Source organism: Giraffa tippelskirchi, chromosome 11, assembly GCF_054371585.1.
Source record: "Giraffa tippelskirchi isolate mGirTip1 chromosome 11, T2T-mGirTip1v1.2.pri, whole genome shotgun sequence".
In the NCBI taxonomy this organism is placed as follows: domain Eukaryota; kingdom Metazoa; phylum Chordata; class Mammalia; order Artiodactyla; family Giraffidae; genus Giraffa; species Giraffa tippelskirchi.
Genome location: NC_137285.1, coordinates 1,542,812 through 1,569,058, shown reverse-complemented (window position 1 = coordinate 1,569,058; position 26,247 = coordinate 1,542,812). Strand labels below are relative to the sequence as shown.

The window sequence follows — 26,247 nt, the reverse complement described above, 5'->3', positions numbered from 1 at the left end:
TGGCGGCCCAGTGGTTAGGGGTTGGCGCTTTCACTGCCGAGGGCCTGGGTTCAACTCCTGGTTGGGGAACTAAGATCCTAAAAGCCACCGCGCGGCCCCTGGAAAGAAAAGAACAAACCCGTTTTACAGGTGAGGACAGTGAGGCCCAAGGACCTATGTGAGTGGCCCATGCCTTGGCCTGTGGGCCCGGGGCCCCTCCCTCAGCTGCCAGGGCCCCCCTTGCAAACTAGCTTCCTGACAAGCCTGCACACACCCCAAGGCTCCCAACACACCTGTGTCTCCTCTTTGAGAATCCATCTCGGCGCTCGCAGCCCTTGTTTGAAAAATTCTCCCCGTGAGGGTAGAATTCACTCTGGGGAGACGTTAAGCAAAGGGGTAAAGCGGGCAGGCCTAAGAGTCCGTCCATTATCCTGTGTGGAACCCAAAGCAGGGCTCTGTGTAAATACGCCGCATTTGCAGGGAGACCTGAGGGCAGTTCCAAGCAGTTCTGGAAAGACCCGCAGGAAGGACCAGCCTGTTGAGAAAACAACAGCCGCCCTGGGGGGCTCGTCTCACACTGGGTCAGCAGGCCTGCCTGTGGCAGCAGGAGGGGCTGGGAGTGGGTCAGAGACATCGGGCAGGAGTGGCTGTTGGCTTGGCCGTGAGGGGCCCGGGGTTCCGGCCAGAAGCAGGCTGGCCTGGGCCTGGTGAGGAAAGTGGGCCATGGCGATGAGGGGCAGGGGGAGCAGCAAGCGAAGGAGGCCCTGCCTCGAGCCCGGTGGAGAAGGAGGTGGACGGGCCACAGCTGGGAGGCCGCGGGGGTGGAGAGAGCCTGCGTTCTCCCTGCTCTCGGGGACTAGAAGCAAGCTAGGAGGGTTTCTGGGGCAGGGGTGCAGGGGTGCCAAGCCGAGGAGGGCACCTCTGCAGAGGGGGGACAAAGGCCCAGAAGGCCAGGGAGCTGGGGGCCCAGGCGGGGAGGGGCCCTCTGTGTTCTCGGGGCCTTTCATGGGCAGGAGGGCCTGGTGGCCAAAGCCCCCGCCCGGGGTGGGCGGCGGGGCTCGGCCATGAGGTTCACTGGCCTGGCCCGGACCAGGGGTGGGGGTGAGCACTCTCCACCCTTGGTGCGGTCACTCGACCACCCCGGGACCCTGCGGGAGGTGCGCGAACCCGGAGCGGCACAGGCAGGACCCGGGTCCCAGGCTTGGGTCCCTAGCCAGGGGTCAGAACAGCCAAAAGGCCACCGTCTGGTGGACCCGGGCGGCCGTGACAGTGGAAACCGCAGGCCAGGGGTTCACACAGCCGGCACGGATGTCTCACAGATCCGGAGTCCAAGGTCAGAGTGCCATCCGGGCTGGTCCCTCCCCAGGCGTCTCTTCCTGGCTCGCGGCTTCTCTCTGTGTCCTCACACGGCCTTTCCTCTGTGAGCAGCGGAAACAGAGCTCTGGTCTCTCACTCTCTCTTTTCTTTTTGCCCAGCCATGCCTCATGGCTTATGGGATCTTAGTTCCCCAACCAGGGATCAAACCCGGGCCCTCGGCACTGACGGCGCAACCACTGGACTGCCCCGCAACCCTCTCTCGTCCTCTCCTTATGAAGCCACCGGGCCTGTGGCATCAGGGCTTCACCCTTAATCTCTGCTGGGGCTCACGGCTTCAGTGCTTGAACCCGGGAACACAGCTCCATCTATAACCACGTGGAGCGCTGGAGTCTGGAACTCCCGGATGCGGGGTTGGGGGGGTTGGAGGCGGGGTTACACCAGGTGGCCTGAGACTCAAACGGGCCAGAGGCAGCCTGCCGGGTGGACAGGCTCCTGCGGCCACTGCCCACTGACCACGAGCCCCTGGAGTCTCTTCCTGGCCGTCACCGTCTCTTCCCACGTCACCCTGCGTGGGAAGTGAGTGCACCTCAGGGGTGCGTTATCTTAACGGGGGAACACAGACACAAGTCAGGTGTCATGGCCTCACAGCCTCGAGCCCCGGGGAGGCCGCAGGTCTCGGCCGGCCACCATCCAGGCGGCGCTGACCACCACCTGCCCTGGGATGGGGTGGGCGGCTGCTCCCGTGTAGACCCCGCCCATCAGGCCCCTTCCTCGGCCAGAATCCCTTTTGAATCTACCCTTCCCCAGCAGCTGTGCTTCTCAGCTGGCGCTCCTGGTAAAAGAAGCTGCCTGCCAACACAAGAGATGCAAGAGACGCGTGTTTGATCCCTGGGCTGGGAAGAGCCCCTGGAGGAGGAGATGGCAACCCTCTCCAGCATCCTTGCCTGGAGAATCCCCACGGACGGAGGAGCCTGCCGGGCTCCACGTCCACAGGGTCTCAGAGTCGGACACGGCTGAAGGGACTTAGCACGTACGCAGAGCTTATCCTAGCAGCCTGGCTCCCCTCCAGCAAGGGACTTGGAAATCCCAAGGGCGAGTTTCCAGTCAGGTCCGCCACAGGAGGGGAATGGAAGAGAGCTGGTGTGCAGACCGAGCCCTCAGTGATCTGGCTGAACGGGCCAAAGAGGCCCCCAGAAGGTCTGTCCCGGGACATGTGGCCTGTGACGTCGGGCTGGGCGCTCAGCGCATCTCATACGGGGACACACAGCCTTGCCCCCTCGCCCCCCAAGCAGCGACTGCAGCCTGGGCGCAGCTCAGATGCAGCAGGCCCCCGTCTTCCACGGGACCATTCCTGTGGCCGCCTGCTGGTCACGCTCTGCCCACCCCGGGTCTGACAGCGCCCTCCCTCGCCCCGGGGTGACTCGCGGCCTGGATCCTGCCCGCTGACCCAGGGTGGCCACTCCGGGAGGCCATCTGGGCCTCCTCAAGAGCTGGTGTGTCTGTCTCCCCCTCACTTTTTCTGTTTATCTTTTCAGAGCTGTTGGGAACAGCTCATCATTCGCTCCATCATGGAAATAATTCCTTTTAAGGCCACTGGGGTCTTCTTTTTTTGGGGGGGGGAGGGGTGGGGGGTATACAAGCTCTTCTGAGATCTCTACAGAAACTCTTACCCATCTTCATCCGCCCGGGGTACGTGTGTGACACCAGGCCTCGGCCCGAGGCCCGCGCGGGTGGCCACGTCTAGCCCAGCAGGGCGGGAGCCGGCCTGTGGGGAGCGTGGCGATACCACACCCCCAGCCTGTCTCCGCTCTTCAAACAGCCGAGACGGCGGGGGGGGGCCTCCGTGCACCTCCATTTACCCACCTACCAAGTAAAGAGATTGACTCCAAGGGTCTTTGAGGTCTAAGGCCTCAGACCCCACAGCAGCAAACGGTCCCGCTCCCTGGCCATGCCACTGGCCCGGGCTGGGCTGGACAAAGCCCCTGCTCTCAGGAACAATGGGCAACAGTCAGCTTGTCCCCAAATAAATTCCTAATGAGAGAGATGCGTTGGAGCTTTTCTTTTTATAAAAGGTTTTCAAACAGGATCCGGAAGGCAGGGATACAGAGATCTAACTAGACTTTCGGGGAGATCCCCTGGAGGAGGGAATGGCAAACCACTCCAGTACTCTCGCGGGGAGAATCTCACGGACAGAGGGGCCGGGCCTGGCGGGCTACAGTCCAGGGGGTCTCAAAGAGTCAGACACAACTGAGCGGACATACACACACAGAACTGCCTTTCCGCGGCCAGACCCTAGGAGGGCGCCTGTGGAAGCCTTTTCCTTGTCAGCAGGCGTCAGGAGGGCAGCACCATGGTTCCCGTGCAGCTTTGCAAATGCCAACCCTTAGGCCTCAAGGAAGGCCCCTGGGAGGGACCTTGGGGTGATGCTGGCAGACGTTGAGGACGGCAATGCAGATCCCCGTGGCTGTGGCCCAGTTTGTCCCCAGCAGAGCCCACTTGGCATGCCCATCTCCACAGGGGCACTGCTTCCCTGGACACTGGGTGGCTTTTTCTGAGGGAAGGCTGGTGGCGGCTAAGGGGACCCACACCCCGTGGCCAGCAACCCAAAAGCTAGGCCCGGCAGCACCAGTGGAAACCATGGGGGCACAAGGGCTCATGAAGGGCTGGGCTGGGCATGGCTGGACCCCCCCCAAGCTGGGCACGGCCCGTGTCCCCACAGCTGTCACCCCAAACCCGACGGCCCCACACTTGGCGGGGAGGTGGCCTGCGGGCAAGTGGATGCCCCGGGCCGGGCCTGTCCCCAGGGTGCCCACCTCCTCAGGGAGGCCTCCTGGATGCCTGCCTGTCCACTCCACCGGCTGCTGCTTCCAGCCCCAACGCCCACCCCCAGCCCTGACCCATCGGCCCCATCGGGGGCGCTCCCAGAGCCCCTGGTCGTGGCGTTTCTACGGCAGCCACAGCACAGACACAAGTCGTCTCAAGGAACTTTAATGAAAGTTGTCAGCAGTCTTTCCCCCCCACCACAGCGGGAGAGATGGCAGAGCTGGAACTCAGACACACGGCCGCCCAGAGACCCACTGCCGACCTCAGCGTGTGGCCGGGCTCCAGATGCAGGGCCCCGGGCGGCGAGGCAGAGTCCGGCCGCTGAGCCTCGTGGAAGGTCACGTCTGGACCCCAGACGGTCACCCGCCCGCTGGCTTCGCTGACCGTCAGGGCCGGAGTGTCAGACGGGCAACGGGGACGCCTGGGGACCCAGAGCGACCACCGCCATGGTGGGCCAGCGAAGGAGCACCTCGACAGCCGTGGAAGAGAAAAGCAGTCATCCCGCCACCCGATGGCGCGTCCTACGTAAAGCAAGAGCTCCAAGAGGGGAAGGAGGTGCGGCAGGGAACCAGGATTGGCACAGACGCTGAGAGACGGGTTTCCAGTTTCAACGCAATGGACGCAGATCATGAAGGCTTCAGGGTAACAGAGACCAGGCCAGGGCTTTCCAGGCAGAGCGCGTTCCCCCCGCAGGGCTGGATGGGATGGGAAGCTAGGCTAGAAGAGGTCGGGGGCCGGAGGCCGGGGAGACCCCTCGAGTCCAGAGAACATTCGGGGACAGACGACACCCCTCGCCATCCGCTACACCCTCATTCCCCAGGGGGACCACGGCTCTCCCCACGAGAGCAAGTACAGCTAAATAAATACGGTACAAGGATGTAAGACCTTCGGGTGGCTTCTCTTTCCATCCCGGGTCAGCAGGTCCGCGAGCAGAAAGGAGAGGGAGCGGCACGTGGCCCCCACGTGCTTGGAGCTCCTGCCCGTCGACAGGACGGGGGAGAGCCTCCCACCCCAGCTGGGACTCGGGACGGGGCCGGTCTAATCGCGTGACAAGCGAACGCCTTTTCCTGAGTCGTGCCTCCGCTTCCCTCTCGGGTTCAGTGACACCCTCTCTTCCCGCAAGTCCAGCCTGGAAGCTTTGCCTGTTTCTTTTCTCCTTGCCCCCGCCCCTTCTTAGAAAGCGATGCAATTCTTCATAGACGCGTGTCTTCAAGATACCTAGAGGCGACCCCGGTTCTGTCTCCTCTAAGTCAGACGGTCGGGAGGGTAACCAGCCACGTCCTGGCTTCAGCACAGGGGCGTAGAGTGTGGGCGTGCGGTGGGGGTCGGTCCCTCTACCTGCTCCGGGGTGGGCACCCCCACCCTCGGCCTGTTCCCAATCTCCTCCCCCAATTCCGGGTGCCCAGGGGACTTCCGGAGCAGCTCCCGACGAAAAGAGGGCTGGCGCGTGGAGGAAGACGAGATGCCGCTGTGGACATCGCTTGTCCACAGAGTACATTCTAACATCTTAGTGGGTATCTGAATCTTGTTAGGAAAAAAAAAAAATTAGAAACTATGTATAAAACTTAAAAATATTCAAGTATCAAAAGGCTATTCGGATCAAAGTTTAAAACAAGCTGTCGGCAAGCTGCCGCCGCCACCAAGGGAAGAAAACCTTTGCAAGAGTCTGTGGGGCGCGTGCGGCGAGGGGGCGGAGCCGATCTGGCGGTCGGGGGCGGGCCGTGATCGGGGCCAGGAGGGGGCGGGGGGCAGACGGGCCACGGGTGGGAGGATGCCGGAGCCCTTCTGAGCCGGCGAGGCGTGCGTGCGCCCGGCGGGGCGGTCTGGACGGTGGGCGGCCCGCCCTCCCCAGAACACCAGCCGTACCGCGCGCAGCCCGGGCCCCTCTCCTGGTGGTCGGGAAAGCCACGCAGGGCGGGGCAGGAGGAAGACCCGCGCCTGCTGCAGAGCCTTCTGCAGAGAAGCAGAAGCCAGGAGGCGCACGGGGCCAGGCGCTTCACGGAGCAGACTCGGCTCCTCCAGCCGGCTTACCAAACAGGACACGCTCCCGCCGCGCGGGACGGGGCAGGAGGAAGACCCGCGCCTGCCGCAGAGCCTTCTGCAGAGAAGCAGAAGCCAGGAGGCGCACGGGGCCAGGCGCTCCACGGAGCAGACTCGGCTCCTCCAGCCGGGTTACCAAACAGGACGGCGCTCTGGATCTGGGACACGGACACGCTCCCGCCGCGCGGGACTGGGCTTGGCCCCCGGGGCGTGACGCGGCGGCGGTGTTTCCTCAGGACGACGACTCGGGAGTCAGGGAATCCGCTGCTGCCCGCTCCCTTGCCCCCCCGAGACGCGCGCTCATCCGGACAGGGGATCCAGCCGCAATCTTCCAGCTCTCCTAAGTTAGAACCGCTCCCTTCGCCTGGTCCCCCCGGGCCCGCGACGCGGACGCGCTGGTCCGGCGCGCCCTCTGGTGGCGGCGCGGACACTGACTGCCCCGGCCGCTTCCGCCAGGGGTGGCTGTCTCTCGGCAGCAGCGTGCGCCCCGGCGGGGGTGGCCCAGTGACTCCTCCAGGAGGCTCAGCTCCCGCTCTGCGGCTGGACGGCTCGTGTCCCTGGCAGGGTCCCGGGCCGTCCTCTGCTCTCTCGGGGCTGGGCCGGGGCCTCTAGACTTCGGTGGAGAAGAGGACACTCTGTCTCCTGCCGTCCGGGGCGGGGATGGCCTCCAGCTGCAGGAAGTACAGGAGCACCTGGACCTGCGGGGCGGAGGGGACGGCGGCTCAGAGCGGGGGAGGTCCTCCCACCACGGCAGAGCCCAAGGCCCTGCTGGGGACACGGGCCCCTCACAGCAGGAGGCCTGCCCCCCACACCCCCGCCAAGGACCACCAGGCAGGCCGGTCCCGGAAGCCCCAGCCAAGAGCAGAGGGCGGAGCCGTGGCCTGCCCTCCCCACCCCTGCCTGCCTCGTGGTCCCGTCCACCTCCCCTGCGCGGCTCGGTGGGAACCCCTGGCAGGACACGAGGGTGTAGGGGGCGGGGCAGGCAGGGGCCACAGGTCCAGCCCACGTAAGCGAGGCCACCATACCTGGGACATGACCTCCAGGGACCAGCTGTCGGTCATGGAGATGGCCTGGCTGGGGTTAGCGGGCAGCTTGTTCTCCTTCTCAGAGGGCCGGAGCAATGTGGGGCCGAACACCGTGGCGAGGTTGTGCAGGGACATCTTATTCACCGTCTCCTTTTCCGCCACCCTGACGAGGGGTGTGGGGAGGAAACTGCTGTGACGCCGCCTCGGGGATCAGGGCAGGGAGGGCGGGAGGGCTCCTCCCCAGCTGACCCAGCCCGGCTTTTCAGGGTCGGAGGCCCCGGGATGCAGAGGGCTGAGGCCAGCAGGGGAAGGGCGGGATGGGGAGGGGACCCTCGAGCCCGCGGCTGGCCATGGCGCAGGGGGACGGGGGTGGTAGGGGCACCGGGACTCGGAGGGGCCCCCACAGATGGGGGAAGCACTACAGAGGGAATGCCCCGGGTGCCGGGGAGTCTGCTGGGTGCAGGGGACCCATCCGAGCCCTGAGCACCCCAGAGGAGGGAGGCTACCTTTTCAGGTGGTCCAGGAGGAAGAGGAAGGTGAGCAGGTTGGCCTCCGGGAGCGACAGGAGCAGGTTGAGCATGCAGCTCTCCTTCGCCACGGGGTCTGAGAGCGCTGCGGGGGGCAGGGGGCGCTTACTTCTCACAGTCCCGACCCGGGGCTGGAAGGCTCCCCCAGGGCCCGGGCCGGTCCCCATCCTGCCTCCCATGGCACTGGCCCCCGTGAGGGCCCTGGGGGGGGAGCCTGGCCACCCTGGACACCTTTTCTGAACCTCAGAGGGGTTGAGAGCACCACAGGGACCAGAGCCAGGGGATGACGGGCACAGCTGCCCTCCTGGCCCCCTCGGCCCTTCCCATCTTCTGCTCAGGGGAAGCGGGGGCCAGAGACCCCCCATCACATCAGCCTTTGCACCTGGGTGAGGGCAGGTCCTCTGCTGAGCAGTCCTGGGTGGGGGGGAGGCGGGTACAGAGGCTGCAGCCTCCCCGAGTGCCAGCACCCCCCACCCTCCAGGTGGGCCTGGGGTCAGGGTATACCCGAAGCCCTGACTGATGGGCCAGGGTCTGGGGCCAGTGAGAACAGTGGCCTCCAGACCCCACACAGGCATCTCCACAACGGCAGCCCCTCCGCTCGGCAACCTCGAGGGCTGGGTGCGGCAGTGGTCAGCCCGTGGAGGCCTCTCGGGACGGCTGGGTTCCCAGTCCCCCACTGCATGCAGAGTTTGTGCTGCAACTCGGGTTTCTCCCCAACAAAGGCGGACAAGAGGGGAGATGGGGGACGCCCCGCGCTCACCGATGCCCTCGGCAAAGTTGGGGTAGAACTCATCGGTGAAGAGGGGCTCAGGCAGCTCGCGGAAGTAGAGCTTCAGCGTCCCGGCGATGGCGTTCACGTCCATCTCACTCATCATCACCGACACGTCCTTGTTGTCTGGGGAAGAGTGTGGAAGTGGAGTGGAGCCCGCCGCGGACCCCGAGTCGGCACCACCCTCTGAGCCCCAGCCGCCCATGCGGGTCACCTGACGAGAGCTGTAACTACAGTGGGGGTGTCCCCCCACCCTGCGCCACGCGTCCGGGGCTCCAGGCCCCCCGCGGTGGGAGGAGAAACCCATTGAGGACAACCCTGGGGACTCCCGTCCCTATCTGGCAATCAGGCTGTTCCACCAGCTTCTTGGCACCAGACTTGCTGACCCCTGGGCTTTGTTGGCACCTTTCACACCCACCCCTGGGGGGGCAAGCTGAGCCCCGGGCAGGTAGAGCTGGGGGCCTCCCCACGGAAGCTCCTGGTCGCACTTGGCAAGAGCCACACGCATGTGGTCAGGACAGGTTGGGAACTGGCTTCTGCGGAACCTCCCTCCCCAGCGGAGCACGCACCGCGTGTACCCCTCCCTCCCACCGCCCGGCCGCTGAGACACTCACTGACGTCAAAGGCCGCCTTCAGGGCCTGGATGTCCGTGGCCACTCCGGACACGCGGTAGATGCCCACCTCCTCCATGCCCCGGCGCTCGATCTCCTCGACGCACTGGCGCACGATGTAGGGCACCTTGGACCGCTCCCTCCTGCGGGGGTGGGGTGGGGGGCGGGGAAGGGGGCGGTGCCTCAGTGTCCAGCAGCCCCGCCCCCTCGCCCATCGGCCGCCCAGAGCACCAGAGCCTGCCCTGGGTCCTCCCTGGGCTCTGCGGTCTCACAATCGTCACTGCCTCCATCTCATCAGGGTCTTTCCAACAGTCCCGGTGGGCTGGACACCCTCCAAACACACCCGCCCTGGGGGCGTGGTCGGGAGGCCCTTCTGAGCGAGGTCAGCTTCCGGAGGTCAGTCCGGAGCTCCCCGGGCCCTGGTTTGATGGGCGACTGACTGCAAGGGTCCTGGGAAGTGGTCTGGTCTCCGAGTCGGGCGGGAGTGGGGGGGACCCCGGCCCACCATCCGCGGACCCCTCCAGGCCTCAGGCAGAGGGGAGCCCTGCGTCCGGCAGGCAGCCAGGCCAGAGGACCAAGTCCACGGGGCCTCCTCGCCCCTGCGCTCGGCTGGGAATCCTATGACACTACCCTTCTCTCTTCCGCATCCTAACGGGACGATTCCAGCCCCTGCAAGCAGGACGCCAGAGTAAGAACTCTTCAAACACAGGAGCCCCGCTGGCTAGAGGGTCGCTTCAGTCTAGTTTGCTTCAGTCTAGTTTAGCGACTGGATCCGGGACCCAGCAGAGCCCTGTCCCCAGCCCCTCTCACGAGTGGTGCTCATTTGGGGGTCCCTGCTCCCGCCCAAAGCCGCCTGGAGGAGCTGGGAGACGGCTGGGGTGTAGCCGGGGGCCAGGGGGCAGTGCTAGGACACAACAGGTGTCCTGCCTGACAACTACTGAGGTCAGGGCCGGGCCAGACTCCAAACCAGGGAAAGTGGATTCCGGAGGAAGCGGCTGTGTCCCCAAGGCCCACCCTGAACCTGCACACAAGCGTCTCCTGACGACTGACCCGTGACGGGGTGGGGGCAGACAGGAGCTCGGATCCTGCCCAACTCCAAGCGAGGGAAGGGAACCCTGGCGAGCCCGGCTCCAGGGGCGGTGCAGAAGGGGGCGGGACAGCCCTGAGCTGCTGGGGACCTGTTCCATGGTCAACACGGGAGGCAGCCACGCACAGAGTGCTCCACCGGCCTGCGAGGGGTCCCAGTGCAGGACTGTGCACAGAGAGGGAGACCCATGCCGCTCCTTCCTGCAGAAACACCCGGGGAGGGAGCGCCCTCCGCCCTCGGGGGGACGAGAGACACAGGAGCCCCGGCCACTCACTTGGTGACCACGGCAATCTTGACTCCGAAGACCCCCGTCTGTTTTCGGGAAGGCATCCTCTTCAAGCTGAACTCCCTGCTGGTGAACTTGATTGACAGCTTCACTTCAATCTGCAGGGGAGGCGGGGGGCACGACCCTCTCACCCTCCTGGTCCTCAGAGCCTGCTCCCAGGGCCCCGCGATCTCAGGCCAAGGTCTGGGGCGGGGGCGGGCCCTGGTCCAACTCAGCAGCAGCCGGGAACGGCCAGGGCCGTCTGAGGACCCGCTTCTGCACAACCTCCCCCCACGACCCTGTGGCTTCTGTTTCCCCTTTAATCCTGATTAAAAAGAACCACTAGACTCCATGTTGCACGGCAGCCTGAACGGGAGCGGAGCTTGGGGGAGAATGGATCTATGTATCCATATATATGTATCCATCCACGCAACTGACATGAGTTCGAGCAAACCCAGGGAGTTGGTGATGGACAGGGAGGCCTGGCATGCTGCGGTCCACGGGGTCGCAAAGAGTCGGACACAAGTCTGAGCGACTGAACTGAACTGGACATACGTATATGTGTGGTGAGTCCCTTCTCTGTTCACCTGACACTATCACAGCATTGTCAACCGGCTATATCCCAATACAAAATAAAAAGCTAAAAAGAGACACTAGAGAAAATGTAGAGAGAACAGTGTAACAAAAAACCGCGAATCACCTATCAAACGTTAGCACTGTGCCCTACACGCTACCTCGCTTCAGTCCTGTCTGACTCTGCGACCCCAGGGACTGTGGCCCGCCAGGCTCCTCTGTCCGTGGGGTTCTCCAGGCAAGAATGCTGGAGTGGGTTGCCATGCCCTCCTCCAGGTATGTCCTACACACCCAGAGCTTTTCTGGTGAGTGGCAGTGCTTTTTCTTAAGGTCTCAATTCTTATGGGGCACTGGAGTCTAATCAGGGGCCTCAGTGTCTATGGGCAGACCCCAGGGTCCAGGCCCCTCTGTCCCCATGATGCCCCTGGACCCCTGCTTTGAGGAGGGACGCCCAGTGCCTGGCAGGTGACCTGCACTCCAGCCACAAGACTCCGGCCTGCGTGGACTCAGGCCTGCACGCTGCAGTTTTGCCCTGCAGGGCCTCTGCCTCCTCCAGCCCCAAGGGTCTCAGAAGGGACTGGGACCACCCCAACTTTCTACAGGAAGCAGGCGCCAGCAGAGCGCTGGGGGGCACATACCCCGTTCATGGCGATGACCGTCCGCTGCCAGTCTCTGTCTTGCAGGGTCTGGGGGTCCAGCTGAAAGCAAGGGGTCATGGTTACTGGAAGCCCTGGGTGTCCAAGCAGAGGCCGGGCCAGGCAGCAAGCCCAAGCCCGCGACTCCTCCACGTCTAAGCAGAATCAGCGGCAGGCCTCGGCCGGCACCTCTCTCCAGAGGCCAAGCAGGGTCCAGATGGAGGACCCCCTAGAAAAGTCCCGGAGCCTCAGAGCCCTCCCGCCCCCAGATGCTCACTGCCTGCAGCCCGGGCTCAGCTGGGGGGCGAGTCAGCGGCCACTCAGGCCCCACACCCTGCTCCCCCGGGAACCATCCCTTCCCAGTGGCGCTTACACCCGCCCTGGCAGCCTGGGGGGCTGGGAGCTATCCTGCTCCCCCAACCCCCCCACATCACAGGGGCTTCATGCAGCTCGGAGGAGGCTGCCCAGTTGTGTAGGTGACACTTTGGGAAGCCTGATTTCAACAGTATCTTCTGGGGGGCGATATGCCATCTAAGAGCTGGGGACCCTGTCTTCCCCTTCGTGTGCCCCTCTGGCGTGGGGGCCTGTGCAGGCGGGGTCATTAGTCTGGGCCAGGCCCACCCACGGTGGGGCCTTTCCCTCCTGGGCTGGGTGGTCCCAGGTTCGCCTTCCGTCCCAGGAGGTTCTCAGGTCCACACTCTGGGGCTGTGGGGACCCCGGCCTGAGGGGCAGGTGTGCGAGCAGAGAGCTGGCACAGACCACTGCGCCGTGGGGCTTCCCGGCCCCAAGCTGCGGTCATACCTCCTCGGGGGCGCCTGCGGGTGGAGTCGGGGGGATGCAGGGCCCTTGCAGCTCCGGGGCCAGCGGAGCTCCCGGCTCCTGACCAGGCCAGGTGTGGCGGAGGGGGGAGGCTCCCGTGTCCTGGCCGCCCAGGAAGCAAGGGGGCAGGCTCAGTGCCCCCAGCTCCCAAAGAAAGTGACAGGTTCCCTCCACTGATGGCACTTTTACTATTTTAATTAAAAACTTAAAAAACTTCTCTAGCCATGCTGTGTAGCGTTTGGATCTTAGTTCCTTGCTTAGGATCAAAGCCTTGCCCTCTGCAACGGAAGCGTGGCGTCCGAACCACTGGACCAACAGGGGCGTCCCCACGGGCAGTTTTAAAAGGGGAGAGAGAGCAGCGGAAAGACACCCTTTCTGGTCCCCTCCAGAGGCCGGTAACCCCTGGGCCTTTCTCCCCATCCTTCCCCTCCCCTCCTCTTCCAGAACTGAGACCAGCACAACCAGCAGGGGGACAAGGTTGGGGGAGGGACAGAGCCCGGACATGCCCGGTGCCACCCACCCCGGGGGTCCCCGGCCCCGCCCCGTGCAGGCCCACCTTGCCCTTGCGCACGAGGCTTCGGATGTGGGTCCACAGCGCGGTGCCGCAAGCACACATGTGCTCCTCCACCGAGGCTGCCCGGCTCCGGCCCACCAGGCCAGGGTGGAGGTACCGCAGGAGGGTCTGCAGGGCGGCTGCGCCCGGTGTCTCCCGCATCCTTGGCCCTGCTGCCCGAGGGGCTGGCGGCAGGGCGGCGGCGCGGTGGACGGGACAGCGGCCGGGCAGCAGCATCGGGCGGGAGTGTGCCGGGCTCCGGCCCCCGCCGCCTTTTGACCCAGCTTCTCAGGAAGCCCCGCCCCCGCAGGCTCGCCCAGGTCCGAGTTTCCCATCGCCCGGGTTCTCCCTCTTGTTTGTGTGGGAAAAACACCCCCACCAGCGGCCTGTTGGTTACGGGAACCCCGACGCGTCACACTTTCCCTCCAGAGCCCAGAAAAGCCACGCTTCCTTCTCAAGTGGCCGGTTTCCTGCCGGGCAGTTTGGAGAGGCTGAGTAACCCGTGTCTGCCCGGCCAGCCCGCCGCACGGCTGGACCTGCCCCCCGCTTCTAGGTCCTGCGAAAGCCACAGCCGTGACCCCATCCATCCCTGTCGGGGCCAGACTCGGGTGGGAGAATGCCCCACAACCTGCGGGACCAGGGCCCTCGGGGGCTGCCATCCACCCCTCCTCCCCCTGCCTGCCCTCCTGCCCCAGGGATGGGGGGGAGACCGTCCACAGGCTGGCCCTGCTCCAGCAAACAGAGCGGGCGGAAGCAAGGCCGGGGCCAGGCTCCATCCAGCCCCAAACAATGCTCAAGGCTGGCACGCTCCCGCCTGGGCTATTTAAAGCACAGAGAAGTAAACAGGCGGGGAACCGGGCTGGGAATGGAGAGGACCAGGAAAGGGCGAGCGCCTTTGGGAAGGCCTAGGGGCATCGGGGCCCGGGGGAGGAACGCGCCCGCTCGGGGCAACGGGGCTGGGCGGGTGGGGGCACCTCCTCCCCTGATGGAGGTCCGCGTCTCCATTCACCTCCCCCAGGGCTGGGCACGGGGCACCCGCAGGGAACAGGGGTGGGTGGCAGGCCTGACAGACACACCCAGACCATCCTCTCTCCACCCCGGCCCGGGCAGCGGCAGGACCAAAAAAGGGGATGGCGGTCTCTCCTCACCCGCCTCCCCGGGGACTGGGGTTTCCTCCGGACGTGGTCAGTGCCCAGGACGGGCCAGCGGGGCCTCCCGGCCCTCCTGACCGAGCCCCATGTCTCGTACTGTAACCTGCTCCCTGGAGTGGTCCCCTGGGAGGGGATCAGAGACGCCCTCCCCCAACCCCGGGAGGGGACGCTGCCCTGCAGCCTCCAGTCTCACTAGCGCGTCCCTGGAGCTCTGACCTCTGCGTCCTTAACTCCTTCCTGCCCTCCCCTGACCCCAACCAGGCTCCAGCATCACCCCAAAACCCAGAGGACAGCTCTGATCAAAACGACAAGACAGGGGACCTCCCCGGGCGGTACTGTGGTTGAGAATTCGCCAGGCAACGCAGGGGACGTGGGTTCGAGCCCCGGGTCGGGGAACTAAGCCCCCACGGGCTGCGGGGCAATGAAGCCCTCAAGCCACAGCTAGGGAGTCCACGCGCGGCGACGACAGAGCCTGCAAGACGTGACGGGGATCCGGAGTGCCACAGTTAAGACCCGATGCACCCCAACAAATAAAGAGATGGTGACAGGGGCTGGTCAAGGATGCTGAGAAACAGGACCCCTCGGGCACCTCCACGGGGACGCGAACTCAGGAAGAGCAGGTCAACAGCTCACAGAGCCCACCTTGGCTGCCCGACCCAGCGATTCCCCCCACGGCTCTCCACACAGGGAGGAGGAAAAGCGTCTGTTATCACGCCGACCATGACACGTCCACCCGGCGTTAACCGTCACGGCCATGAACTGGAAACAACCCAAGCATCCGTCAACTAGAGAACAGACAGGTAAACAAAACGTGGTGTGTGGCCACACGGCTGAGACGCGGTGCAGTCAAAAAAGGGAATGCGGTGAACGCACCGTGACGTGGGTGACCCTCAGAAATGTTTTGCTAAGTGGGGGAAGCCAGTCACGGAAACCGCTTCAGAGCGCGCGAGTCTGTTTACACAAAACACGCAGAATGAACAATTGTTGAGTCAATACGTCATGTCTGACTCTTTGCGACCCCATGGACTGTAGCCAGCAGGCTCCTCTGTCCCTGGGATTCTCCAGACAAGAACACTGGAGTGGGTTGCCATTTTCTTCTCCAGGGGGTCTTCCCGATCCAGGGATCGAACCTGCATCTCCTGCATTGCAGGCGGGTTCTTTAGACCGAGCACATCTGTACACAAAAAGCGGGATCAGCCTGGGGCTGCGGGTGGCAACAGGGAAACCGCTTTGAGACCACAGAAATATTCTCAAATGCGATTGTTAACGGTCGTAAAACACTGTAAATTACTAACATCACTGGCTTATCTCCCTGGTGGCTCAGACAATAAAGAATCTGCCGGCAGTGCAGGAGACCTGAGTTTGATACCTGGTTCGGGAAGATCCCCTGGAGGAGGGCACGGCAACCCACTCCAGTGTTCTTACCTGGAGAATCCCATGGACAGAGGAGCCTGGCGGGCTACCGTCCAAGGGGTCCCACAGAGCCAGACACCACTGAGTGACTAACACCTTCACTTTTCACCGACTTTACCTGAAAGGGATGCGGTGGGTGTCAGTCAATGAAAAAAAAGATGCAGGGTCCCAGCCTGGACGACAACTAGAGCAAGGAGGGCCTGGGCCGCTGCGCACCACTCCTCACGGCGGCACAGACCCTGGGACAATCCCAGGGAAGCTGACAAGGAGGAGCTCTGTGGCTCCACACGCTCACGGCTTCCACAGCCTGGAACTGGCCTCAAATGGTTAACAACCACCTGCACCCCTCTCACGTTCATGTGGCCAGAGACCCCGTGTACCTGCCCACTCCAAGGGGGTGTCACCGTTGACGCCCTGAGACAGGTTCGCACCTCATCCGTCTCTGACCACCCCCCAGCACCCAAGTGGCCCTGGCACAGTGCACGACCATGGGGAACAGAACGTGGCCAGCCCTGAGATAACCCTGATGGCAGGTGGGCCTGGGGACTCTGTGACACTTATCTGAGGCCCCCTGACCATCTTCCTCCTGCCCGATACGTCTCCAGGGCTCTCATCCACACTCTGGCTGGTTGGGGTTAGGGGTAGAATGCAAGGGCCCCGAGGATGGGCCTTTCTCTGCATTGTTCACGGGGGTGTCTCTGTGCCCGAGCGGGTGTGCACGTTGACAAAGAGGTAAGCAAGCACGTCCACAGCATTGTACAGCTGTCCTCACCGTCCACCTGCAGGGCCTGCTCGCCTTCCCTCTGGGCAGAAACTCTGTTCCCATTTCAGCAACAACGGCAGTAACTCCTCTGTCCAACCCCCACCCCCTGCAGCCCCCATTCTGCTTTCTGCCTCCATGAATTTGACTACCCTGGTTACCTCATGCAAGTGGAGTCAGACAGCATTTGTCCTTCTGTGACTGGCTTGTTTCACTGAGCAGAGGGCCTCAAGGTTCATCCACATGTGGTGTGCGACACAACATACTCCCCTTTTCATGGCTGTGTACTATTCCACGGTGCCGCTATGTCACAACATACTCCCTTTTCGTTGCTGCATACTATTCCACAGCACTGCCGTGTCTTATTTGTTTTTATTTTTGGCCACGTCACATGGCTTTCGAGACCTTACTTCCCTGACCAGGGGTTGAACCCAAGGCCACGGCAGTGAAAGCACCCAGTCCTAACCACTGGGCCACCGGGGACTCCTCCAAGCCACACTGTGTTCATCTGCTCACAGGCTAGTGGGCCCCTGGGCCCCTTCCCTTGAGGCGTGTGCACGTGACATTGCCACACACTTCCCTGGTCTCCTGGGGCACAACTGCCCAGAACTGGCAGTCAGATAGGGAGATTGCCCGAGGGTGAGCAGACTTCACAGCTTGCTGAGGGCTGGACTGGGGCTGCCGGAACGCCTCCAGAGGGGCCCAGTCAGAACCCCGGGCTGCACCCAATCAGACTTTTTCCTGCACAAGGCAAGCTTATCCGGACAGAGGAGATGCCTGGGAAAGCTTGTCCAGCCCTGAGCAGCCCCGAGTTGGCAGTCTCCAATAAAACGAGGGTCAGACAGACACCTGAGGGCCAGTCTCACCCTCGAGGCTCATGTGAGACATAAGACATTGAAAAAACAACAACAACAAAACCCTCTGATGCCCCCACGGGAATCTGCGTTGTGAGCCCAGCGACACACACGGGAGAGCAGGGGACATGGAAGCCGACGTTCCGGGAGGTGATGTGACTCAGTCCCGGGTGTTCATCGGAAGGACTGGTGCTGAAGCTGAAACTCCAGTACTTTGGCCACCTGATGTGAAGAGCAGACTCATTGGAAAAGACTCTGCTGCTGGGAGAGATTGAAGGCGGGAGGAGAAGGGGACGACAGAGGATGAGATGGTTGGATGGCATCACCGACTCGATGGACTGAGTTTGAGTAAACTCTGGGAGTCGGTGATGGACAGGGAGGCCTGGCGTGCTGCAGTCCACGGGGTCGCAAAGAGTTGGACACGACTGAGCGACTGAACGACAACAATGTAAAGTTACCCTCTGAACAGAAGAGACAGAACGCTGCCCACAGAGGCGAGAGAAGGGGAACGGAAGGAATTCATGACACCTTGAGGCTCCAGCTCCCTGGGCTTTGCTGACCCTGCGATGCCCCTTGGTCCCCAGGCCAGTGATTCCTGAACCCAGGACTCCCCAACACCGTACGGGGGATTGGATGGATCCAGAACCCTGACCTGGGGGGCGGGGACCCGGCTCCCCAGACGACTGGGACACCTCTGGCCCTGACAGCTGTGTTCGGTTTCCGCCCCTGGCCCCTTGGGGCCCGCTGACCCCGGGCTGGCTCCAACTTTTCCCCGTACCCCCCCCAGACACTGCAGGGTGCCATGCCTCCCTCTGCTCATGGGAAGAGCTCTGCTCTCGGCTTCTGAGTTAAAGTGTGCTTGAGGGAGGGGGAGAGGACTCGGGGCGGGTGTGGTATAGCCACCCCCTCCCCCACAGCAGGACAGGCAGGGCCACACACCCCTCACACGTGGCCCAGCTGGGAGACCATCTGGAATTGCTGGGAAAGCCCCAGTTTAGGCAGGCTGGGCCTGGGAGTCACCGACAGCCTCCCCGAGGTGCCCCCCACAGAGAAACGCGTCCACGGGGGAGGGGGGAGGAGGCCTGGCTGGGGTCCCGGCGTGTCATCCGCATGACCGGCCTCCCCTGACCACCTCCTGAGGATCCAGACTCGTAAACAAGCCTGGCCGCCCCCAGCCTGAGTCACAGACCCCCTCCTGCCCCTCTGGGACGTCCCCGGGACTGATGACGGCTCTGCGTCACCCTAGGTCCCAGGAGGGGCGGTGGGGCTGGGGGACCCAAGTCTGCAGGCTCCTCTGACCTGTTTTCCAGCTACAGACAAGCCCTCATTTTTCTGTGCACCACCATTCGCGTTTTTACAAGTTGAAGCTTTGGGGCAGATACTGTCAGATACTGGCTGGCACTGTTTAGCAATAAAGTTTTTTTTTTTAATTAAGGCACTTACACTGCCTTTTTTTAGGCGTGACGCTATTGCACACTCTGACTTCAGTACTGTGTCAACACACCCTTTACACGCACTGGGAAACCAGCAACTTCACGTGACCTGCTTCACCGCAGCACCTCCGAGGCAGGCCTGTAAGTCTTGTCCCCAAGAGATGGGTTTCAGCAAGAACACTGCTAAGTCAGTTAAGCAAAAATCCCCTGCCCTAGGGACTTCCCTGGTGGTCTGGTGGTTAAGAGTGTGCCCTGCAGTGCAGGGGGGCGTGGGTTCAATCCCAGGTCGGAGAACTAAGATCCCCAAGGGCCACAACACAAAGTCCGAGCCCTGCCACGAGAGATCTTACGTGCCGCAACTAAGACCCGACGCGGCCAAACAAATAAAGGGCAAATATTAAAAAGAAAAAATCCCGCACCCTCAATATTTAACCGTCCTCAACATGTGACCACGCTATTCGTCCCTGCCTTCCCTGGTGACGTCTGAATCGCCCGGGCCTGTCTCCAGCAAGAATCCCACTAGACCAGCGCAGCCAGGAACCCCCTCAGCCTCGCTGCTATTTGATTACTACCGTGGTGGTTTAGACGGTAAAGAATCTGCCCGCAACGCAGGAGACCCCGGTTCAATCTTTGAGTTGGGCGGGTCCCCTGCAGAAGGAAATGGCACCCCGCTCCGACTTCCCTGCCTGGAGAATTCCACGGATGGACAGAGGAGCCTGGTGGGCTATGGTCCATGGGGTCATGAAGAGTCGGACACGACTGATCACACCGGCGGTAAGTTCCCACCTTTCCTTGTTGTTTTCGGAGGACCGGACGCACAGGCTGGGAGCAGACAGGGAGCAGCAGGGGCCTCGGGGAGACGCCCCTCCCTGGCGCCCAGCTTCACTGCTTGGGTCTTCCCTGGGTGCGCCAGGGACTTACCTGGCAGCCGCAACTGTTGGAGAGCACAGGCTGCGGACAGGAGGAAGTGACCTGTTCACACCCAGAGGCATCAAGGCAAAGAGTTTGCAGACAGAGAGCCTGACTCCATACAGGAGGAAGACGAGTGTTCCCTTTCCTGAGACCCCTGGTCACCCGGCCGCAGCGCTCGGAGGCCCCGGTTCAGACCCTGCCACCCCCGGGACCCCAGTCCTGCAGGGGGACGCAGATGACGTCAAGTCCAAGGTTGGAGGAACCAGAGCCGAGAAAAGGAGTCGGGCGCCCAGCCTGCCAGCTCACTGTGGGATCGGCGAGGTGTGGGCAGAGCCTGGGTGTGGGGGACAGACGCTGGGGCCGGGGCCGGGGCAGGAGGGAACGGGGGGGCGGGGACAAAGGAGGCCAGCCTTCCGCGAGCGCGGAGGCGACGACCGAGGCCCCGAGGGGTGACCAGCGCCAGGCAGCTGCCTAACGCCGCTGTGCTCAGAGGCGTCCGGCTCGGGACGCCCACGGAACAGCCCCGTCTGGGCAACGCCCCGGCGTCCATCAAGGACAGACCGAGGCGGCCTCCCCCGGAGCTCAGGGGTGAAGAATCCACCCGCCAGGGTGGGAGACACGGGTTCGCTCCCTGGTCCGAGAAGACTCCACTTGCTGCGAAGGAAACGTGCTCCATGCTAGCTGCTCACAACTACTGAGCCTGTGCTCTAGAGCCCGGGGCCCGCAGCCACTGAAGCCCCCACGCCTCGAGTCCGAGCTGCTCTAAGACGAGAGAAGCCGCGGCGGGGAGACGTCCGCGCCCTGCAGCCAGAGAAGCCCGCGCTGCGACGGAGACCCAGCGCAGCAAACAGTACGTACGTGTATATAATAATAATAAGATAAGTAAATTTTTTCTTTAAAGTAACCACTTAAAATGAAAAAAAAAAAAACACGGGACGGTCAGCAGTGAGATGGAATCCCTGGGACTCCACGCAGAGTCACAGCCACCCTGGGCTGCCCCGCCCGAGGAGTGCCCAGCCCCGGGCGCCGTCAGCTTCCCGTCCTCGGGTCTCAGCGCAGCCAGGACTGCCCCCCGCCCCGTCGCCCTTGCCCTGCGGTGCCAGCTGGCAGGTGGTGGAGGGCGGAAGAGACAGGTGATCAGAGGGCACCCTGGCTCTCAGACCCAGTCCCAAGAGACAGGGGTCCCTGGAGGCCCCAAGCCGGCCAGTTCCCTAAGCAGCTCCTCAGGCACCGCGCCCCTCCCGGGAAGCCAGCCAGAAGGCAGAGTGAGAGCCCGGAGGGCTTGGACCTGGGCACCCCTCGCCGGTCCTCTGTGGACACTTCCTCCTGACCCACCAGGGGCTCCTCTGTCAGCTCTGGGGGGACTGGCGCCCGCCCCACGGAGGGAGGCAGCTGCAGCCCTGGAAGCGGGGTCTACACACCAGAGAGGGGGCGTCAGGCGGGGTGGCAGCCCCTGATGGCCAAAGGCAACCCTTCAGGCTGCCACCTCGGGCTCTCCAGAGGCCAGGGAGGCACAGGCCTCCTGGAGTAACAGGTAGAGCTGGAATTCCCTCGGGGACAGGACGCTGAGCGACAGACAGGCAGGGGCGGAAAGGACCCGGGACGGCGCCAGCCCAGGTCTCCCACGGCGCACGATTCGGCGCACGATTCGGAGCCGGGCCTGCCTCACTGTGCCCCGTGGGGCAGGGACCCCGGAGCCCGCGGGGAGCTGGGACCGCCTGAGGTGGGGTGTGCGGCGGGGCGGGGACCCCGGAGCCCGCGGGGAGCGGGCCCGCCTGAAGCGGGGTGTGCGGCGGGGGGGGGGGGGACCCCGGAGCCCGCGGGGAGCGGGCCCGCCTGAGGCGGGGTGTGCGGCGGGGCGGGGACCCCGGAGCCCACGGGGAGCAGGGCCCACCTCACCTGCACCTGGCCCCTGCCCACGATCCGGTCTGCGCTCTCGCCGCCGCCGTCCTCCTTGCTGAGCCTGGCCTTGTGGTAGCACTTCTCGTAGCACAGGATCCTCAGGGTTTGCGAGCCCTCCAGCTCGATCTCAAACTCCTGTGGCCCCGGAGAGAGAAGGAAAGCCCCGGGGTTACCAGGCAGGCCCCGCAGAGGGGCGCCCTGCGCTGCCGGCCAAGGGGGCCTCTGAACCACGGCCCCGTCCCACACAGACAGCTTCCCTGAGGCCCCGCGGCGAGACCCTCCCCACGAGTCAGACCCTCGGGAGCCGCTGTCCTGTGAACATCACGCTGCCATCTAGTCTGCGAGCCTCCGGAAGCTCTGGGCGCCTCTCCCGCCTAACCCAGCTCCGGGAGCTGGCATCTCTCACAGGCTGGGCCCCCAACCACCGGCCCCGGGGCCCCAGGAGGGGGAGGCTGGTTACAACGCAGACCCGCCGCGGGCTCTGGGGGGGTCTCTGGAGGCCCAGGGGGGTCGACACGGGGGGAGGCTGTGCACGTGGGGCACAGGGTCAGGGCACATGGCGTGCTCCGTGCTTTCCACTCAGCTTTGCTGCGGGCCTCAAGCTGCCCCGAGGACCGTCTATTTGAAGGAAAAAGATAAAGCGACCCAGGGAGGCGACCCAGGCGAGGCCAGAGAGGGGCCGGGAGGAGAAGGTCTCCTGCAGGCTCTCAGAGAGGGCCCGGGAGGAGAGGGTCTCCTGCAGGCCTCAGTGGGCCAGCTGCAGGGGGCGTGGGGCCTGCTGCCTCCTCCGTCACCCCCACGACACCTCGGGAAGTCCTGTGTTTCCCCCTAGGGTTTTCACCAGCATGGGTTCCTAGTGGGGACACGGGGGTCGGGGGGTTGGGAGAGCAGGTATTTCTGAGCCTGATTGGGGCAGGGGGAACGGTGCGTGTGCCGGGACCCTGTGAGCACCTAGACGGTCCACATGTGCAACCAGGGTAGCGGGCTGCCCTGAAGGCCCTCACCCCAAGCTCGGTCTCTGCAGCCCCCTCGGCGGTGTCAGAACCCCGCGTGTGCTGCCTCTGTGGGGTCACGCCCACCTGGATGGGTCCGCCTGGCTCTGACTCCCCCGCCCCGCCCTGTCCTTAATCACAGGACAGCCCTTAGCACGCGCAGGAGCCCGGAGTTCCAAGGACCAGGCAGTTCCAACAGCTCCCCAGGCCCCTGGCCCGAGGGCGGTGTGTGGCACATCTAATGATCATGAAAGTGATGCTGAGATGAGAGACCAGGGTCCTCTCCAGCCCAGCGAGGCACCCCGCCCCAGGAGCAGAGCCCCGGCTTCTGGGTCTCAAGAGTGTCACGGCACCCAAGGCTCATTCCAATTTCCGAGCAAAAACACCATGGAAACCTCCCAGATAAACACTCAGCAACAACAAGGGCCTTAATGGTAAGAAGCCCTTCAAAGCTCTTTTTCCAGACGCTCTGCCAGCAAAACAAGTGTCTTTGTCACTGGCAGTGGCGGGGGAAGTGTGTGCAGGCGAATTCTCAGGAAAACGGAGATAAAATCTCCTGGCCCGCCTGCTCCCCCGGGAGATTCCCGAACGGCTGCTGGCACCGAGGCCGGCGGGGAAGCCCTTGGGGGGTCACACCCCAGGGACGGCGCCTCGCGCTTGCCCAGAAGCGGGGCCTCACCTCGTTCCAGTTGGGCTCGGCTGTGTCCCTGTAGACGCGCGTCTTGGCTTTATTTACAAAGTAGCCGAAGGAATCCACCTCCAGGGTGCAGTACAGACCTGTTTGCGGGGGTGGGGGGGGCACATAGAGAGTGGGACTGACCACATGGCCTTTGTCACCCATATTTTTCATAAAAGCAGGTGTTATTTTCTAAATCATAAAAAAAAAAACTTGGGTTCTTTTTTTTTGGTAGCGCTGTGACGCAGGCAGGGTCTCGGGACCCAAACCTAGGATGGCCCCGGTGGCCCTCCCCTGCCGCAGTGGAAGCGCCAAATCCTGATCTCCGGACCGCCGGGAAAAGTTCTCGGTTTTCTTTCTAAAACAAGACACCAGACCAGTGCCGTCAAGACAGCCTCACGTCACAAGAGTGCAGCTAGAAGCCTGCACCTGTCACGACATTCGCCGCCCTGCTCACGGACAGCTCAGCGCTGGGAGAGAAGTGGCGTAGGGCCGTCGAGGGGGGCTTGGTCCATCGGCGTATTAATGACGTTCTCCAGGCAAGAGTACTGGAGCGGGTTGCCGTTCCCTTCTCCAGCGGATCTTTCCCAACCCGGGGATTGAACCTGGGTCTCCTACATCACAGGCGGATTCTTTACTGTCTGAGCCCCCAGGGAAGCACTATTAATAAAGTTACTATAGAGTAAAGCAAAAATGTGTATTTGAATAAGTACTCAGGCTTATTCAAACCTAGTTATAGTTATAACTTATCCAACAGAAATTGTGTTGCTTACTTTAAAAAATGGCTCTACTGAGGTATGAACGATTCTATCTTCACGGTCACCCACTGTGAGTGTCCAGTTGGGTGCTTTTGGGTGAGTTTTTAAAGAGTTCTGCAGGCATCACTGCCATCCAATTTTAGTGCATTTCCGTCACTCCTAAAAAGATCTCTTCGGCCCATTTTTCCCATTCAACCACAAATCTATAAATCTGCTTTCTCCGTCTGTCCAAATGTTTTGCTCATTTTTAAAAGACTGGGTTGTCTCAGGCATGGCACTGTAAGACTTCTCGGTATATTCTGGATACAAAGCCCTGATCATGTCCACCCGGCCTGGAAACAGCTTCTCTTCTGGGGCTCATCAAGGACTTCTCATTCGGTTTTGTAGCCACAGTGGCACGGTCAGCAGCAGGGTGCCTGCCCCGTGTCCTCCTCTGGGGGGCCCTAAGAGCTTGGGGGTCAGGCTGACAGGTGAGTGTGTGCTGAGCCTGTGCTGAAACGTGACCAATTCTCACCACTCCAGAGTCGCTGGGACAGGTGCCCCCAAGGGGAAGGATTAAAAGGGCACCCGTTCAGCACATCAGAGCAGCAAAACCTCCCTGGCACAGGGTCAGGGTGCTAGCCCTCGGGCTCCTGGAGACCTAGGCTGCATTTTGCTGTTCAAGTTGCTAAGTCGTGTCAGACTCTTTGCGACCCCATGGACTGCAGCACGCCTGGCCTCCCTGTCCATCACCAACTCCCGGAGTTTACTCAGACTCCTGTCCATTGAGTCAGTGATGCCATCCAACCACCTCATCCTCTGTCATCCCCTTCTCCTCCTGCCCTCAATCTTTCCCAGCATCAGAGTCTTTTCCAATGAGTCGGTTCTTCACATCAGTTGGGCAAAGTATTGGAGTTCCAGCTTCAGCATCAGTTCTTCCGATGAATGTTTAGGACTGATTTTCTTGTCTGCAGCAAAACCTGACCTCTACTATTGCATGATCCACCTGCAGGGGGCAGCTCCCAGCTCCCAGAGTCTGAAAAGTCAGGCGTGGGCAAGGGCAGGGTCCACCCCGGAAAGCAACCCCATGGGCGTTAGCGAGCACCACACCTCCGGGCGGTCAGCCGCCTCCCTGGTCCCCGCACCCTGTGGCTCAGGGTCCGGCCACCTTACTCCCCACACCAGCCACCTACTTGAACTCTGCTTAAAGCCGGTGGCAGAGTGGACGATGACATTCAGGAACCCGTAGAGCCCAGGAGATTCGTCATCTGTGCAAGAGACCAGACAGGTGAGCATCCGTCCTCCTGGGAGAGGCAGGCAGGTGGCAGGGCTCTGCTTCAAGGACCCTCACGGTGGGGGGGCACCGCGTGACCGTCACTTGCTTAGCGGGGGACAAGGCGATAACGTGAGCAGAAACACATCCGCTGTGGCCTCTGTTCTAGGGGACCTTAGGATCGAGTCCTAAGTTCACAACGTGGGCAGACCAGGGACGGAGACGAGATGGGACAGGTTCTCAGGACAGGAGAGGGGTCGGGGAGCACGTCACGTGGATGAGGCGCACAGTGTGCAAAGCCATGCTCCTGTGTGCGAGCGCATGTGCACGAGTGTAACAGTGCACGCAGGTGCAGCACAACCACACGTGGGGGCGGGTGGGGGATGGGGAGCAGAGCCCGGAGCGCAGAGGGTCCGAGGGGCGGCTCGGGACTCGGGACCACGTCTCCGGTCTCCTCGGTCACCCCAGCCTGTCCCGTCCACTCCAGGGAGAAGCCGACAGGAGCACACACAACCCCAGGCATGGAGGCCCCCGGGCCCAGGACAATGCCAACAGCAGTAAGGAACGGCGGCCTGGAGGGTGCGGGGTGGGGGGTGGCCCACCTTCCTTGTTGATGGTCAGCGGGATGTTGTGGACGGTCTGGAGTTTGACACACGAGTTTGTCAGCATCTGCAGCTCCACAGACGTCAGCGAGAAGCTCTTGAAACCTGACATGCGGGCACAGGGGCACCGGCCAGTGAGTCCACCTGGCTCCTCGGAACCCCCGGGACCTCCTGGAGCATTTTCTCCAGCTACCCTCACAGCGGGCCCTCAGCACACCCCGGTGAGGAGGCCCACAGGGTCCACGTGCTCCCAGGGAGGAGGCGCTAAGGGACTGGGCGGCGGAGGGGGCAGCGCGGCCCGGGGGGCCTGGGCTGGGCTCAGAGTGAGGGACGGAATCTTTGCAAGATGCTCACAAACACAGGGCCGCCTGCCACCTTGGCTTGGCCTCATGGCAATTGTGAGGGGTGACCCAGGGCACCTTCCTGTGGGGTCTCCCTAGACACCCAGCACAGGTCTGTCCTGTGCCCCCATCTCTCCACCAGGTGGGGGAACGGGGCTCATTCCTGAGCAGAGGACAG

The 26,247-nt window shown here is 63.0% G+C and overlaps 1 protein-coding gene across 6 annotated transcripts in view; it reads right to left on the bottom strand.

Moving 5' to 3' along the window:
• Nucleotides 1-4,268: 4,268 nt before the first annotated feature.
• BCR (BCR activator of RhoGEF and GTPase) overlaps nucleotides 4,269-26,247 on the bottom strand; it is a 96,566-nt gene continuing 74,587 nt past the window's right edge. For 5 of the 6 annotated variants that reach the window (XM_081542106.1, XM_081542107.1, XM_081542102.1 and 2 more), the window contains 11 exons: nucleotides 25,729-25,833; nucleotides 25,047-25,121; nucleotides 23,120-23,217; nucleotides 21,446-21,583; nucleotides 11,655-11,714; nucleotides 10,453-10,562; nucleotides 9,095-9,234; nucleotides 8,472-8,606; nucleotides 7,691-7,796; nucleotides 7,185-7,347; nucleotides 4,269-6,857 (listed from right to left, as the gene is read on the bottom strand). In XM_081542106.1, coding sequence (XP_081398232.1) covers nucleotides 6,768-6,857; nucleotides 7,185-7,347; nucleotides 7,691-7,796; nucleotides 8,472-8,606; nucleotides 9,095-9,234; nucleotides 10,453-10,562; nucleotides 11,655-11,714; nucleotides 21,446-21,583; nucleotides 23,120-23,217; nucleotides 25,047-25,121; nucleotides 25,729-25,833 — 1,220 coding nt within the window. In that variant the 3' untranslated portion in view covers nucleotides 4,269-6,767. The remainder of the gene's footprint in view (nucleotides 6,858-7,184; nucleotides 7,348-7,690; nucleotides 7,797-8,471; nucleotides 8,607-9,094; nucleotides 9,235-10,452; nucleotides 10,563-11,654; nucleotides 11,715-21,445; nucleotides 21,584-23,119; nucleotides 23,218-25,046; nucleotides 25,122-25,728; nucleotides 25,834-26,247) is intronic. The other variant, XM_081542105.1, reaches the window with a different exon arrangement.